Source organism: Kogia breviceps, chromosome 2 (assembly GCF_026419965.1).
Source record: "Kogia breviceps isolate mKogBre1 chromosome 2, mKogBre1 haplotype 1, whole genome shotgun sequence".
In the NCBI taxonomy this organism is placed as follows: domain Eukaryota; kingdom Metazoa; phylum Chordata; class Mammalia; order Artiodactyla; family Physeteridae; genus Kogia; species Kogia breviceps.
Window position 1 is genome coordinate 95,546,221 of NC_081311.1, and position 15,807 is coordinate 95,562,027.

General features: G+C 50.2%; 1 protein-coding gene across 2 annotated transcripts in view; it reads left to right on the forward strand.

The window, feature by feature from the left end:
* Window positions 1–4,476: 4,476 nt before the first annotated feature.
* Window positions 4,477–15,807, forward strand: part of TFCP2L1 (transcription factor CP2 like 1) — a 63,802-nt gene continuing 52,471 nt past the window's right edge. Inside the window, exons 1-3 of one of the 2 annotated variants that reach the window (XM_059055388.2) lie at window positions 4,477–4,635; window positions 5,272–5,301; window positions 8,184–8,335. In XM_059055388.2, coding sequence (XP_058911371.1) covers window positions 4,574–4,635; window positions 5,272–5,301; window positions 8,184–8,335 — 244 coding nt within the window. In that variant the 5' untranslated portion in view covers window positions 4,477–4,573. The remainder of the gene's footprint in view (window positions 4,636–5,271; window positions 5,302–8,183; window positions 8,336–15,807) is intronic. The other variant, XM_059055390.2, reaches the window with a different exon arrangement.

Consider the following 15,807-nt stretch of genomic DNA (forward strand, 5'->3'; position numbering starts at 1 on the left):
AGGGCCCCAACCGTGCGAGTGCTGAGTCCCAACCCCTGGACCTCCAGGGAATTCCCTCCCATAGCATTTCATGTCAGTTCAAGGTATTCACATTAGAAGAGCAGCTCCTAAGTAGCCTCTGTGTGATGACCCCATGCCCTGTGCAGGGGACGCATTTCCAAGGAGGACGTGGGCCCTGCCTAGGAGATTCCAGAGCCTGCTGGGGGCACAGACTCACAGAAGACTGCTGCTTCCCCAGGAGGGCTGTCAGCTCCTGAGGGCCTTGGAGACCCCCGCCTCCCCCAGCTGTTGGGTGCACATGGGGTGAGGTGGGCCAAAACCCTGGGCACAGCTGCCCCACCCATGCCCTGGCCTAGGCTGGGGGCCGAGAGGCAGCACCTGCACAGTGCATCGAGTCCAGAAGTCTAATGTCAGGAGGCTTGGGTTCAAATCTGGGATCTCAGTCCCCTTACCTTGGGCAGGTCGTTCCAGTGTTTGGAGGCTCCTGGGGTAATCGCAGCGAACCTTGCAGGGCTGTAGAGGAGAGAGTACATTTGTGAAATTAATGCCTGTGCAGAGCCAGGGCTCAGCAGATGGGAGCTTCTGGCATGTTCCCTGCCTGGGCCTTTGCGCTCAGTGGGAGTCAGGGCCCGAGGTATAGTCAAGAGGGCCCCACAGGCCAGACACCAAGTGCAGGAGGGCTCCCGCTGGCCAGCACCAGGCCCATCCCATTCCCCTGCCTGGGCGGAGCGTACAGCAGCGGGGGCGGGCCCAGCCTCCAGCTGGAGGATGCTGCCCGCTCTGTATTTGCAATCCACTGTCCCCAAGCCTGTGGGCATAATGGCCCACGGGAGAGGCTCGGCCCAGGAGAACACCCCTGCCCACGAGCTCTGTGTGGCCCCGGGCCGCTCCTTAGGAGCAGACACACCTCTAATCCCAGCACATTTGCCCAGCCTCATGTGAAGAAAGAAACGCAAGTCCTCAGGACAGGCATTGATGGTAACCAAAGAGCACAGGCCCTGTACTCTCAGCTCTGGCCTTGAAACCCAGCTGTGGCATTCAGCTTCCTAAGCCTCAGTTTCCTCATCTGTGAGATGGGGTGATAAGCCTACTTCTCAGCATTGGCAAACTCCAGGGGATGGCACCAGGCCTGGCACAGAGTAAAACTCAATAGTCCTCCCTGGTGGTGCAGTGGTTAAGAACCCACCTGCCAATGCAGGGGACATGGGTTCGATCCCAGGTCCGGGAAGCTCCCACATGCCAAGGAGCAACTAAGCCCGTGAGCCACAACTACTGAGCTTGCATGCCACAACTACTGAAGTCCATGCGCCTAGAGCCCGTGCTCTGCAACAAGAGAAGCCACCGCAATGAGAAGCCTGCACACTGCAAGGAAGAGTAGCCCCCCCCCCCCACCACTAGAGAAAGCCCACGCGCAGCAATGAAGACCAAACGTAGCCAAAAAAACAAAAAAAAAGCCTACCATAAGTGAACTATGGAGATTTACAAAATGAAAAGGGACCGATAGGCCATCGCCTGCATGTCTGTCTTCTCCTGACAGGACTGGGAGCCCCTGGGGCCCAGGCTGGTCCTAATTGTGCAACAATGACAAGTCACAGGCAGGGGTACGCATCCTTGTTCACACAGCATGACTCAGAGGCAGTCTCCAAGGGCATTGCCAATCCTACCCTCAGGAGAGTCAAAATCTGGGAATTCCCTGGTGGTCCAGTGGTTAGGACTCGGCCCTTTCACTGCCGAGGGCCCGGGTTCAATCCCTGGGCAGGGAACTAAGATCTCTCAAGCCATGCAGCATCACCAGAAACAAAAGAGTCAAAATCTAGGAATGGAGTGAAGGTATACAGTCACCTAAAGGGACAGAGAGGGCTGGTCATTCCTGAGAGGCTACGCTCACTGACCCTAAGTTTCATCACCACCTTGAAACTAAGCCTCATCACTCCCGTTCACCAAAGGCAAGACTGAGGTTCAAAGGGTCCAGTAATCATTTCTCCGGTGGTATGAGAGAAACCATGTCATCTGTTCGTGGCTTAAAGCCGCGTCTGTGTGTTTGCTTCCAGGGCTGCATTCTGGGCAGGGCTTGGTGGGTGGCTCATTTCTGCTCCATGTGGTGTCTGCTGGAGCAGATCCACTGGCCTGGCCAGGATGGCCCTTGCTGGTGGCCCAGATGGCTGGGGCCTTGTGGGCCTTGCTCTCCAGCGGGGTGGTTAGACTCCCCCCTTGGTGGTCCAGAGCTCCAGGAGAGTGCAGACAGAAGCCGCCTGGCTTCCTAGGGCTGACTGGAACTGGCACACCTGTGTTCTACCGTCAAAGCAAGTCCCAGGACCATGCTGACGTGAGAGGCCGCATGTGGTCCATTTACCCCAATCCAGGCCCACACATCTGACAAAGCCAGGTGGGAAAGCTGGATTTGAATCAGGGTCATCTCCTTCCCATGCTTCCCATGCCCTTTCTCCAGGCTTTTGCACAGGCTGTGTGCTCAGCTGGAGACCCTCGTCCAGCCTTGACTTCACAGATTGGCCAAACTTCCGCCCATCAATCAGGAGACATCACACTACCTGGGAGACTTTTCCGAGCTCCAAAATCCTCCCTTGCATTCACAGGGCAGCCTCTACATCCTTGATCACACCGCACTGTCATTGCTGCTCACCCACCGGCCTCTCCAGTCAGAATGCAAGCTTGCACCTCGCACCCAGGGCCACGCCTGGCACACGGCAGGTGCTCTGGGGTATCTGCCCAGTGAGGGAATCCAGAAAAGGGCATGCTGTTTCTACACCACCTCAGAGCGCCTCCCACATGAACACCGGACTTGTCATGGACCCTCAGAAGGAGCTTAGTGTTCAGGATGTTTATTTGGAGGTTCCCTTGTAATTAACACCAATGCAAGGGATGGGAAGGAAACAGGAGTGTATGAAGAAGGTCCTGTGACAGCTCTGACTGGCCCCACGGGGGGATCCTAAGTCTACAATAGCCCATCAGCAGAGATGGCCAGACTTTGATATTTTGTGTGGGGAGTCATTGGGGTCACCCCAACAGGGGGTTACCTTGGGCAAGGAGGCTCCCTGCAACAGAGCCCCTGGGGTGGAAGGCTGCGGGCTGTCTGCTTGTAGTCCTGTCTGTGGCTGGTGCAACAAATCCATCCGTGAAGGGGGATCTGAGTGTCAGGAGAGCAGTGGGGAGGTGGGGGGCCCTCAGAGCTGCCCAGAGGAAGTGGCTTGCCAGTTGTGACCAGTGGCTGGAGTGGGGGGGTACCTAGAGAGCAGAGTGAGGGAGGATTTGACTCACCCCCATGCTTGGGGGAGCTGGGAGTTTTGGGCCCCGGTCTCCGGGGGACGTCATTTGCTCTGAATACCAGTCTGGCATAGAACGCGCAGCTCTTCTGCGCCAGGCGCTGGACCAACGTGGGGACGGGGTGGGGTGCGAATGTCACTCGGGTGTGGGTCATAGCTCTTTGACCTCCACTCCCTCCTAACTGCCCCACTCCCATGACCCACTGCCCACACTCCTTCCAGACTGATCCTTCCAAAAGGCGGATCATATATGCAACTCCTCTGCTGAAAACACACTTAGAATAAAACCCCAGCTGCTTCTTTGCCAGGGCCTGCCAGGCCCTCTTTGATCTGCCCCACTCACCATGCCCACCTCACCTCCTAAGCTCTCCCCTGGGTCACCCAGCACCAGGCCATGCCAAAGTAGGTCAGCCGTAGGGCCTTGCCGGTTACTATTGCCCTGCCTGGAACCACTTTCCCTCCGGATATTCACAGAGGCATTTCCTCTGAATCTATAAGGCTTCAGCTCAAGGTCACGTCCTCTAGGAAGCCTTCTCTGATTACTCACTCGATGCATTTCTTTTTAAAAATATTTATTCAGCTAATATTTATTGAGCACTCACTATGTCCCAAGCACTTTTCTAGGCGGTGGGGATAAAACAGTGAATTAGAGAGTCCAAGCCTGGCCCTCTTGGAGACAGACAATCCATACACAAGCATACATTAAAAAACAAAACAAAATACGATTCCTGAGAGTGTCACAGTGCTATGAAAAAGCAAGAGCAAGGTAAGGGGGCAGGCAGAGCAAGCTCGGGGTCCCTGACATCCAAGCTCACAGCGGCCTCTCCCCAGCCCGCGGTACCGCTCTGGGGACCCGCCCTGGGGACCCGCCCTGGGCACCCGCCCTGGGGCCTGCGCGAGCGGGCGCGCGGAGGAGGCGCGTCGGTGAGACCGGGGCTGCGGAGATGGTTACCTGGGCCCCGCCCCCGGGGGCCGGGATGGAGCCCGGGACTCAGCCCCCGCCCGCGGCCGCGCCGCCCGCTCGCGGTCGCCGCCCTGGAGGCGCGCTCGTTCCCGGGGAGGACGCGCCCGTGCGGGTCACCAGGTGAGGCGGCCGCTGGAGCCATCTCCCGGCCGCGCGGCCTGGGGGCGGGTCCGGCCGAAGCCCCGCCCCCCCGTGCAGTCCATAAATGCGCGGGGGGCGGGCGGACCCAGCGGTCGGGAGCGCTGTTGGCCGGTGACCGAGAGAGGTCGGCGCGCCCCGCGTCCCGTCCGCCGCGCGCCTGGGTCGGGCCGGGCTCGGAACCCCAGCCATGCTGTTCTGGCACACGCAGCCCGAGCACTACAACCAGCACAACTCCGGCAGCTACCTGCGGTAAGGGGCTTGGGCCGGGGTTCGCGGGCCGGGAGCGGGCGGCCGGGCCGGGGCTCCCGAGCGCCCCCGCTGCGCCCCTGCTGCGCCCCCGCCTCCCCGCCGTCTGCCCTTGGGGGACTGAGGGAGACCCGCCCAGAGTCCCGCCTGGGACCGACGGACCAACCCCAGCGGGACCCGACGCTCAGAGTTGGGGACCCCCCCGGGAGGCGGGTTTGCGGAGACTGCTGCCCGCGGGGGCTGCTTCCTCGACGACCCCGGCGGGCGCAGAGCGCGCATCTCTGGCCGCAGCCTCTCCGGGGCCGTCCGCCTCCCTGTCTCTCCTCTCCCCGCTCGCGTCGGAGAAGAGGAAACTTCCTGCCGTCGGTCTGGAGCCTGTCCCGGAGAGCCTAGTTCCCTGCTCTTTGCCCCTCTCCGCCCGGTCCCTCTCCGAGCCTCGCGTCCTCTCTGGTGTCCTTGCTCCGGCCGAGGGGCGAGTGAGCGGCGAGCGCGGCCCTGCGCTGGGCCTCGCGGGCCGGCAGGGGCGGGCGGGGGCTTGGGAGGGACAGGGTGTGCCCCCTCCCACCAGGTGGTCTTGCGTGTGTAGGCCCGAGGCCCGCACGTTGATTGCCCTTGATGGAAATCTTTCTTCTTCTGCAGGGATTTGACTAGTGCTCTTCAAAGGGAAAAGTAAGTCCTGCCTGTCTTGCAAAGTTTTCTCCCCTGTCCCCTTGAAGGAAGTGGCACCTCCGTTAGCTTCGGTTCCTGGAGGATTGTTTTTCCCTGTTGTGCAGCTGGCCGGGTACTAATGGGCGGTCATTTCACTTTCTGAACTCGCCTGAACCAGCTGTAGCCTGTCTTTATTTCCATCCTAGTCACAGTTTATGAAATGTGCCTAATTTAACCCAAAGGGCATTTGTTGTGAGCTCGGAGAAAGTGAATTGTGGGACCTAGGTGGGAAGTCGCTGGTACAGACCGCCCCACAGTGAGAGCCCGTCCTGCATGCTTTATTTTATTTTTATTTTTGGTCCCTAGAAGTTCCAAGTCAGATTTAGCAGTACAGGTGATTTGGAAATCCTGGCTTTTGATAGATATTTGTCCAGTAGTCGTCCCCGAAGGCATCCCCATTTCAGAAGGCAAAGGAGTGATTGGGTTTACGTGATGTCTGCAGTGTTTTATCATGGGCCAGAGTGGTAGGGGATGGCAAAAGTCTAGGGTCTTAATTAAGGACTGATGGCTTCTCTGCAGACCATGGTGATGTCACCAGAGGGAGACAACTCTGGGGGATGTTACGCCCACCGGAAAGATATATATATATATATATATATATATATTTTTTTTTTTTGGTCATGCCTTGGGGCTTGTGGGGATCTTACTTCCCCAGGCCCCCTGCAGTGGAAGCCTGGAGTCCTAACCACTGGACCGCCAGGCAAGTCCCCTACTGGGAAGATGTTAATCCGTGGTGGAAGGCTGTGTCTATTCGCTTACTTGAAATGCTACAATGGGATACATTTATTGTACCGCACCATGCAGTTTTAGGTGTGATTTTGCCTGAATTTTATAGTTTGTGGCCATTTGGTATGTTGCCATAGCTTAGAAGTAAGTTTGGAGGTGACCCTGAGTGGAGAAGTGAGTGTATTTAAAACTTCCTGTATACGGAAAAATGTCATCCTTTTAGGGAATAATTCTCCTTTTGGGCGGGAGGTGCCCCTGCTCCGGAGATGGGATTTTGGGGAGTACCGCAGATACCTTTTAGGAGTTTGGTATTGCATTCAGCGGGGTGAGGTGGGGTGGGAGTTGGGGGGAAAGGTGCCATAAAGCCATATGAGCTTCTGGGGTCGTTTAGGGAGCATGGATAAAAAAGCATGTTGGTCCACACTCTTTTTAAAATTTTTTTGGCCGCGCCTGGCAGCATGCGGGGATCTTAGTTCCCCGACCAGGGATTGAACCCGCACTCCCTGCAGTGGAAGCGCAGAGTCCTAACCACTGGACAGCCAGGGAAGTCCCCACACTCTATTTTAATTTCACTTCTTGGAAGCTAGGGTGCTCACCCTTGGAGAGGTTGAACGCCAAGGTGAGGGTCAGTGAATATGCCTCTGGCCCCCCTGGCTCTAGAGCAAAGGTCTTGTCCTTTTGTTTAGTTTGTGCATTTTATTTTTGGTCCTCTCCTTACTGAGCAGCACCTCTGCAAGTTGTCTCACCTTCCCAGGTAGTGGCCTGTACTCCTTTCTTCCCTCTTTCTGTTTCATGTCCTGGTGACTTTATTCCTCAGCAAATAAGGATGCCAGGCTTGAAACAAGTTACTGTTGAGTGATGGCTCTTACCCACCCTCCTCCCCTGCATCCCTCCCTTTTTTTAAATTTAAAGGCACCAGCCCATGGATTATTAACTTAACGTGGTCTGGGCAAACACAAAATTATGCAATCGCCTGGGAAGCAGGCCTGCCCGCCTCTCCCCTGTTCCTAGATAACCTCTTGGGCGGGGAGTGTGCCCCGGTCCGGGCAAAGGAAGGTGTGGGGTGGGAGAGCCGGGGCCATGGATGGTGGCAGGGGTGGCCCCCCACAGGGGAGGTTTTCCACGTGAGCCCCAAGCCAGACTTTTCCTTCTGAGAATTGGTCCGACATGTTGGGTTGTGTGCCGGGGCTGTGTTTTAGAGATACCCGTTTATGGTGCTGTATAAGGAGCAGATTATACCAGTGACTCTGCTTTGATGTAGTGAAGTGGGGTCAGTGAATCTGATTCAGAACCCAGGATGCTCAGAGGGTAGAGGGTTATTAAGATAAGGGCACGGGCACTTTTTTGGCATCGGTGTCCGTGCCATAATCTGTTCGTAATCCAGAGAGCTTAACCAAGTCTCTCCTGCTTGCGGGTCATTCATGTTCTCAAGGATTTTTTTCCTTGGGAAGCCACTTAAGAAATACATCTAGAAACAAGTTCTCCAGCCCTAGGCTGATGTGAGGCTGACTTTTTGGATCTGACGGGGATTTTTGTTTAGAGGTGGAGAAAAAGAATCTTTGAGCGTCTCAGTATTTTCCATTTGGATAAGAAAACTGAACAGAAACCAAGGTCCTTCTTGTTTTGCGTTTAGGAGATATTAGTATGACCCTTAAAGTAGGGCTTATGGGCCAGCTGCCCTTTTTTTTAGAAGGGTGGAGGGTTGTCTTAGTTTGGGTGGGTGAAGCAGTTTCTCCATTTGCATGGTTTACAGAGTCTGGAGGACAGGCAGTTGCCTTGGTCTGAGAGGTGGCCAATAACTAGAACAGTTTATTTTAAAAGAGTAAACATTTTGTTCGGGTTCTTATTCTAAAAGTGAGACTCTTGTGGATGGCAACCAGGAGGCATCTGAATAAATCTCTCGAAGGTCTTGGTGTGAAAGTAGAATCACCCAGGGTTGGTCTCCCTCCTCGGAAAGCATCGTAGAGTGTCTGTGACATGCGGTGTGGGGGGCTGAACCTGCCTGCCGCACCGTGCTGGGCTGCGTTGCCCTTGACACCGAGGCTGGCCACTTGGCCCTGTCTTTGCAAGTGGGCTCCGGGGACCCTGCTCCTGACCCCCCCCCTCCTGTGTTGCAGCGACGTCCTCGCTCTACCTATCTTCAAGCAGGAGGAGCCCCAGCTGTCCCCCGAGAACGAGGCCCGCCTGCCACCCCTGCAGTATGTGCTGTGTGCCGCCACGTCCCCAGCTGTGAAGCTGCACGAAGAGACTTTGACCTACCTCAACCAAGGTAGTGCTGGAGCACCGGGCCAGGGTGGAGCCTGGGGGCTGGGGAGACCGCCCAGGAGTAGGGAGTTGACCTGAATGACCCATTTGGGCCTGTTACCTTGTCAGGGTGGGAGAGTTGGGGTTTGGGAAAGGAGCTCTGGTGTCCTAGCTGTGAGACGTCCTGAGCCTCAGCGTTTTCATCTGAGAAATGGACACATCAGCTATGTTTCACTCAGGCCAAATGAGTGAAGGTTCACATTCCTCGTATGGGCCCTCCAGGGAGCAGATGATGCTCAGTGATTGGCAACCATACTTATAATTACTACTTGCTGGGACCACACCTGGTTTCCTCTCCTGGACATAGATTGAGCACCTTTGGTATACAAGGTCAGCTGCCCTTTCTGGAGCTGCACCCGGCAGTGATGGGAAGGCCCATCCTAATGCAGCCCAGGGGCCGGATTCCACACGTGCCAGGCAGGAGCCCTTTGTGGCGATGGGGACAGGCATGTCCTGGGAGAAATGGCACTGGCTTTTGACTTTGCTTTCCAGCCCCAGTGCTTCCCAGCTCTGTGACTTTTCCTCTGAGCCTCAGTGTGTTCATGTGTGAAATGAGAAGTGTCATTTTGTGAGCTTTGAGAGAATGAAGGCGTGTGAAGTGCCTGTTCCGTTTCTGACGTCCTTTCTCAGGACCCGTGGACCAGTGGCCTAACCGATGGTGTTTTCTTGGTTTCTATAGGCTGTGTGCCTGTGTTTATTGCCCGTCCCCTCTGGGTCACCTCAGACGCCCTGGCATCCAGCAGATTAGTTGCCCCTGTGTTTAAAGTGAGCAGAGCTGAGGGGCAGGGGGGACGCAGTACTTTCTGGAAGGGCAGGGGTTGGCATGCGGTTGCAGTTTATCTTCCACGGGAGGCCTCCTTTCTGCAGAACTCTGGCTTCCCAATTTGGGGAGCCAGCCGGGGGTGGAAGTCCATCCTGACCACCAGGCTTACCTCTGACAGCTCAACTGGCCAGCTTCTGGGCCAGGGACCAGCGTGGCATCAGCAGGTGGCTCGGCCTCGGCCTCTGGACATAGCCAGGGCAAGGACATGCTTATCCCTGTGGGTGGCTCTGGGGCCTCAGCTGGTCGCCAAGCCAAGCTCAGTCGGCTCTCCGGTGCCTGGCTCAGGCCCTGAGATCTGTGTTCCATCGGCTGAGGCTGGTGACCGCTGACGGCAGGTGAGCTGGCCGTGTGGAAGAATGCCTCTGTGTGTCTGTGCTTGTTTGCGGAATGGCTTTGGCCATTTTCCTTTCTCTTTCACGGAAGGTCAAACGCTACCAACCTGTATATCTTGGAGCAGTGGTTTTCCCCTCTGGGCCTCTGCTCTCTTGCCTAAGTGCAGCATGAAGAAACTGGGTGAGGTTTACAGAGAGCTGAGGTCAGGGGTGGTTCTTGTTCCTGGCCCATCCTGGGGTCAGAGGCCCTGCTGGCCCAGCTGCTGGCCCAGCGCGCCTGCCTCCCCCCTCCCCCATCTCTAAGGCCTTTGACTGCCCCACCTACCTTCCTTCCACCCCATCCCTCCTTTCTTTCAGTCAACTTTCAACAGTGTTTGGCAGTCTACACACTAGGTCTTTTTAAAAGAGTCAAACTTTGCTAATATAGAGAAGATAAAAGAGGCAAAAAAAGTTGCCCCTGTGTTAATTTAGTGTATTTGCTTTAGGTCTTTTTTTAAGTTATATGTTCCTGATTAATTGTTAAAAATAAATTGATTTATTTTGTTTATTTTTATTTTTGGCTACGGTGGGTCTTCGCTGCTGCACACGGGCTTTCTCTAGCTGCGGCGAGCGGGGGCTACTCTTCATTGCGGTGCGCAGGCTTCTCATTGCGGTGGCTTCTCTTGTTGCGGAGCATGGGCTCTAGGTGCGCGGGGCTCAGTAGTTGTGGCTTGCTGGCTCTAGAGCGCAGGCTCAGTAGTTGTGGCTCACGGGCTTAGTTGCTTTGCAGCATCTGGGATCTTCGCGGACCAGGGCTCGAACCTGTTTTCCCTTGCATTGGCAGGTGGATTCTTAACCACTGCACCACCAGGGAAGTCCCCATGGGGCTTAATCTTAAACTAGCATTTAAATGTAACCTCATTGCTAATGTGGTTGAATATTTAAAATATATTTATCGGTCTTTTAAATTTCTCCATCAGTTAAATTCATGTTCTTTGCACATTTCTTATTGGGATGGTTCCATCTCATGGATTGTAAGAGCATACCCTATATGAAGAATATTAACCTTTTAGCTGCCATATATTGGAAACAATTTTTCCCCTGGCCATTTAACCATATTTATTTTGTGATAACTATATTTATGGTGTGAGATGTATGTCCTGGATAGAAACTGACTTTCAACATCTATTGTCAAGTCTTTCAGTTTTCTAAAATGATTTTTCTTTTATGTTTATAATGCCTGCCTGCCCCAAAATCAGCTTAGTGGTTTCCTAAAGTTCATGTAATGGTTTCTAAATTTTAATATTGCAATGTGCTTGTAATTCTTTTGGAAACAATAATTAGTCATTTAATGATGATTTTGGATTATTACTATATAAAACATATGTATTTCTTTTTTTTCTCCCAGCTTTACCAGTGGGATTTATACTTTCATACATTACATTTGGAGTTTGTGATGTGATGTAAAAGTCTAAGTTTACTTATTTTTCTAAATAGTTGACCTACTAGTTAATGCCTAGTTTACCTCTTATTCTCACTGGGTTAAATGCCACTTTCGAAACATTTAAAAAGCCGTATTCTAAACTATTGGTCCAGAAACAGACACTTGTGTAGATGTTTGTCCTGTACACCTGACTGTTGCCCTATTTCTAGTTGAACTAATTGTAGCTTGGAAGTATGCTTCCCTTTTTGGGAGTAGAAGTTCCTTTTATCATTCTTTTTAGCCATTCTCAGTCACCTTACAGATGGATTTTACAGCCATCAAATCTTCCTTCTATACTTTTTAAAAAGCATTTATGAGATCATATACTTTATAAAGTTGTTTCTTACTTTTATTAAATACTATGCTTGTAATATTTTCTATTATAAAACTTCTTAGACATCATTTAAAATGTCTGTATAATATTTCACTATTTTCTCTTATTATTTAGGACTGATTATTGTCATAACTGCTGGGATGAAATATACAATGTAGTTACTTGAGTGTCTTGTCTCACATAATAGAATGGAAGCTCTGTGAGGGCAGAGCCGTGTCTTTTTTTTTTTTTTTATTTTTTTATTTTGCGGTACGCGGGCCTCTCCCGTCGAGGAGCTCCGGACGCGCAGGCTCAGCAGCCATGGCTCACGGGCCCAGCCGCTCCGTGGCATGTGGGATCTTCCTGGACCGGGACACGAACCCGTGTCCCCTGCATCAGCAGGCGGACTCTCAACCACTGCCACCAGGGAAGCCCCATGTCTATGTTTTTAACATTGTATCCGCAGTGTTAAGCTTGGTGCCTTGATAGTAGATGCTCTGTAAATATTCAGAAAATTTAAAAATAAGCATGATTTATTTTATTTCCATTTTACTTTTCTCTTTTCTCTCTCTTCCCCTCTCTCTTTTTGTTTTTTGTTGCTATTATCAGTAATGCTGTACTGGATATCTTTTTCAATGTACCTTATTTAAAGTAGCTTCTATGCCTATGTCATATGACAAATAAGCATCAGTTTAAAAAAAACGGAGCTTTGACATATCAGTCAACAGTCAAAACCTTTCTGTTTAATTTAAAAGTTTGCTATTAAGTGTTTAATGTTTATTGCGTTGGCTCTATGATGTTTACAGCACTATTTCTCTGAGGCCATCCCATGTCTTCTTTCTTGTAATGAAGTGTTTAAGGTTCTCTGAAGACATGGAAGGGATGCTGGATCTGTAAATGAAAAAGTCATTTAAACCATTGGATGCTCATTTTTCAGTGCAGTGTCAGACCAGTGCCTTCACATCATGGCTTGGATAAGGTGTGTTCCCTGTGGGTGTCTTATCACCAAGCCCAACGGCTAGTTTTGGATACAGTGAAAGTGGTTTGAGAACCAGAGTACGTGCTCTTCCCCTGAAATGGAGTCCTAAGGAGAAGGGGTAGACAGCTGTTGAATGGAGGTCTGCAAACTCCCAGGCCAATCTCTTTGTCAGTGGCCAAAGGTCACTGTGGAGACATCTTTCCCGAAGGCTGGAGCCAGAGGCAAGGGATGAAGTAGGTAAGGTGGTGGGAGAGTCAGGGAGATCAGAAGAAAGAGGACCCCAGGCAATCTGTGTAGGCTATTCGGGCTTTGAGATAAGAACAGCTTTGCAAGAATGGCTTGTTATGGAGAAAACTTTGGAATTTCCTACCAAAGCAACTCTTCGATCTTAAATATAGTGATGGATTTTTCCAATAGTCTTACGTTCATTCATTCATGGAATAAAACTTCCTGTCCGTTGGAAAGAGAGGATGGTTCAATGAGAGAGAGAAAAACCATGTGCAAAGGCAAGAACGGGCAGGGTGTGGGTGCAGTTAAAGTGCACTGTTTATGAAGAATCCTAAGCCATTCAGTGTGACTAGGGTTTGGAACATGAGGAGGAGTATGAATGATATATGGCTGGAGAGGTAGACCAGATAGCCAAGATCTCCCGCTGCCTTGCTGAGGCTGAGCTATTGGGCAGCCCCCCTGGGCACGTCATTTAAACAACCTCCCAGTGCTTCAAGCTCCTCATGTGTAAAAGGAAGGAAATAGAGTCCCTGCCAAGTACGTGCTACTATGTAGCTAAAGTGAGTTAACGCAGGAAGAGCACTGAAAACTGTCTGGCACTTTATATGAACTCACATATTAGCTATTATTAATAGTAACGTGTATACATGTTTCGCCTAGTCCTGTTAGGAAGTTAACGTGGTTATCACATTGGGACCTTGATGTATTTTATTTTTTGCTACTTTAATCCTTCCTTTTCCTAATTGAAAGATTAACACAGGGTTGGTTCTAGAGCTAAGAACTGTACCTCTTAGAATTGAAAGGTGGTAGTTTTGGAATAGGTTAAAGGCAGGAAGGCCTGCTGACCTTTTCTGTTAGTTCTTCATTCACTGTACAACCAGATAATAGACATAACCTGCAGGAGACATTCCTATGTAGGATATTAAAATACTGTCTTTAAAATTGTGATCACAGAAAGCGCTGGACTCCTCCTACAAGATGTGAGTTGTTGTGTTAGGGATTACTCTGATTGCGAGGTGAGGACCCTAGCCTTTAGAATTCCCAAAGCACTTTCTGGTATTCTTTTTTATTTTTTAAAAAATATTTATTTATTTAGTTTGGCTGTACAGGGTCTTAGTTGCAGTGTGAGGGATCTTTAGTTGCGGCACGTGGGATCTAGCTCCCTGACCAGGGATCGAACCCGGCCCCCATGCATTGGGAGCACAGAGTCTTAGCCACTGGACCACCAGGGAAGTCCCTGGTATTCTCTTTTGAGTAATAACCCTAAAATGTATTATTCCCATTTTACAGGCTGAGAGAGGTGAAATCTGGCACGCTTGTGGGGAGTGGTTGAGCATTGATGCCACCATAAAGGGAATTCTGGGAGGGGCAGGCACCTGCTTTTCCTAGGGCTCCCTACAGGCGGGATTCTAGGCTGGCACTTCCAGGAGCCATGCCTGCCGCCTGGAATGCCTGGTGCAGCTCTGAGGGGGCGCGCAGGAGCCTTGCAGGGGAGAAGGCCAGGAAGGAGCTGAAATGGAGCCGGGAGAAAATGCTTCCTTGAACAACACCAAAAACCCCATGATCAGTTTCTCCTACTCCACCCCAGGTCCTCATGCTGTCCACCCACCGTGACCTGAGGGAATGGTCAGGAGATAAGAACTCCCAGCGGGAAGTCTTGTTTTCCCAGATCCTAGAACTGAGGCAGTTTCTGCTCTAGGGGGATCACTTAACCTCTAAAATCCTCGGGTTCCTCACCTGTGGAATTGAGCTGGGTCGCATTTTGTGCTTTGCCTTGCAAATTAAGTGAAGAACAAATGTCTACGACACATAGTTTCCCCTCTCCCCAATTATATCAGTGACTTTGAATTTAAGGAATGAGGCAAAGGATTAGTTACTTTGTTTGTTATCCTTCCTCCTTAGCTGAAGTTTTCTTTCCAGATTAATTTTTAGCCTGAAGTTTGGGAATATAAACTGAGGAAACCAAATGACCCTTAAATACATTACTTTTTTATTTTTTTTTAATGCTTTCTCCCTTATTGTTTGAGTATAAAAGTAGCACATACTTCTTGTTAAACAGAACAGCCAAACAGTACAGAAATTTGTACTCTAAAAAGCTTCCCATAATCTCACTTCCCAGATTTTTCTTAGTCATGCATTAACCCATGTATGTCTAATTATATAGGCACACACAAATATGCAGTTATAGGACTGTGTGTCTCTGTAAGAGAAATGAGATAATATTATGTGTACTGTCTTAGCAACTTGGTCCCCACCCACCCCCCCACCAAACAGTGTATCCTCAAAGTCTTTCCATGTGGGTACTTTAAAAACAAACAAACAAAAAAGCTGATCTTTACTGGTTACATTGTGATCCATTGTATGGATGTTGTGTAATTTGTTCTCTTGAGGAACATTAGGCTTGTTTCCCTTTTTTTCATAATTACACCCAGCACTCCAGTGATCATCCATGTACACATATCTTTGTGCTTAAGCAGGAGTGAGAATATCTGTAGAATAAATATTTAGAAATAGAATGGCCGGCACAACATTTTAATAGTGTCTGCCATATTGCCATGCAATGGAGTCAATGGAGTTGCACCAATTTGTAGTTTTACGAACGATAACTATCTGAATAATTGTTTATTTCCTCCTCATTTACCATTGCTCCTCTATCCCTACACACCTGGAACATAAACTCCCAGAGGGCAGAGACCTGGGTATCTTGTTCACTGCTAGTCCTAATACAGTGCCTGGCTCACAGAACTTCTTTGAATGAACGGAGAATGTCTATTTTTCTATCCTTTTGCCAACACTTTTTAACCTTTGGTAATTAGTGGGGCAAATATAAGGTATTCCTCAATACCTTCCTCACTTCCTCAATGATGCTGAATATTTTTTCATATTTGATTTGATTGTTTCTATGCTTTTTTGCCTTTCATCTGATTTACCCATTTTTCTAGTGGGATTTTTCATCCTTTTTTATTTATTTGTAAGGGCTCTTTGCATATGTGAGATAATGTGTTAGAAATATTTTCCCATGCTTTCATATATTTTATTCATTTTTCTTTCATTTGTTTGCTTGTTCTTTATTTTACATAATAAAAGTTTTAATGAATTTTTATGTGATCAGGCTTATTGGATTTTAATGTTTCACATCCCATTTGGGAAAGGCCTTCTCCACTTTAAGATCTTAATAGTATTCACCTGTTTTGTTTTTTATTTTTAATTAAAAAAATTTTTTTTAAAATTTTCAAAAATTTTTGGCCACACTGTGCGGCTTGCAGGATCTTAGTTCCCTGACCAGGGATCAAACCCCAT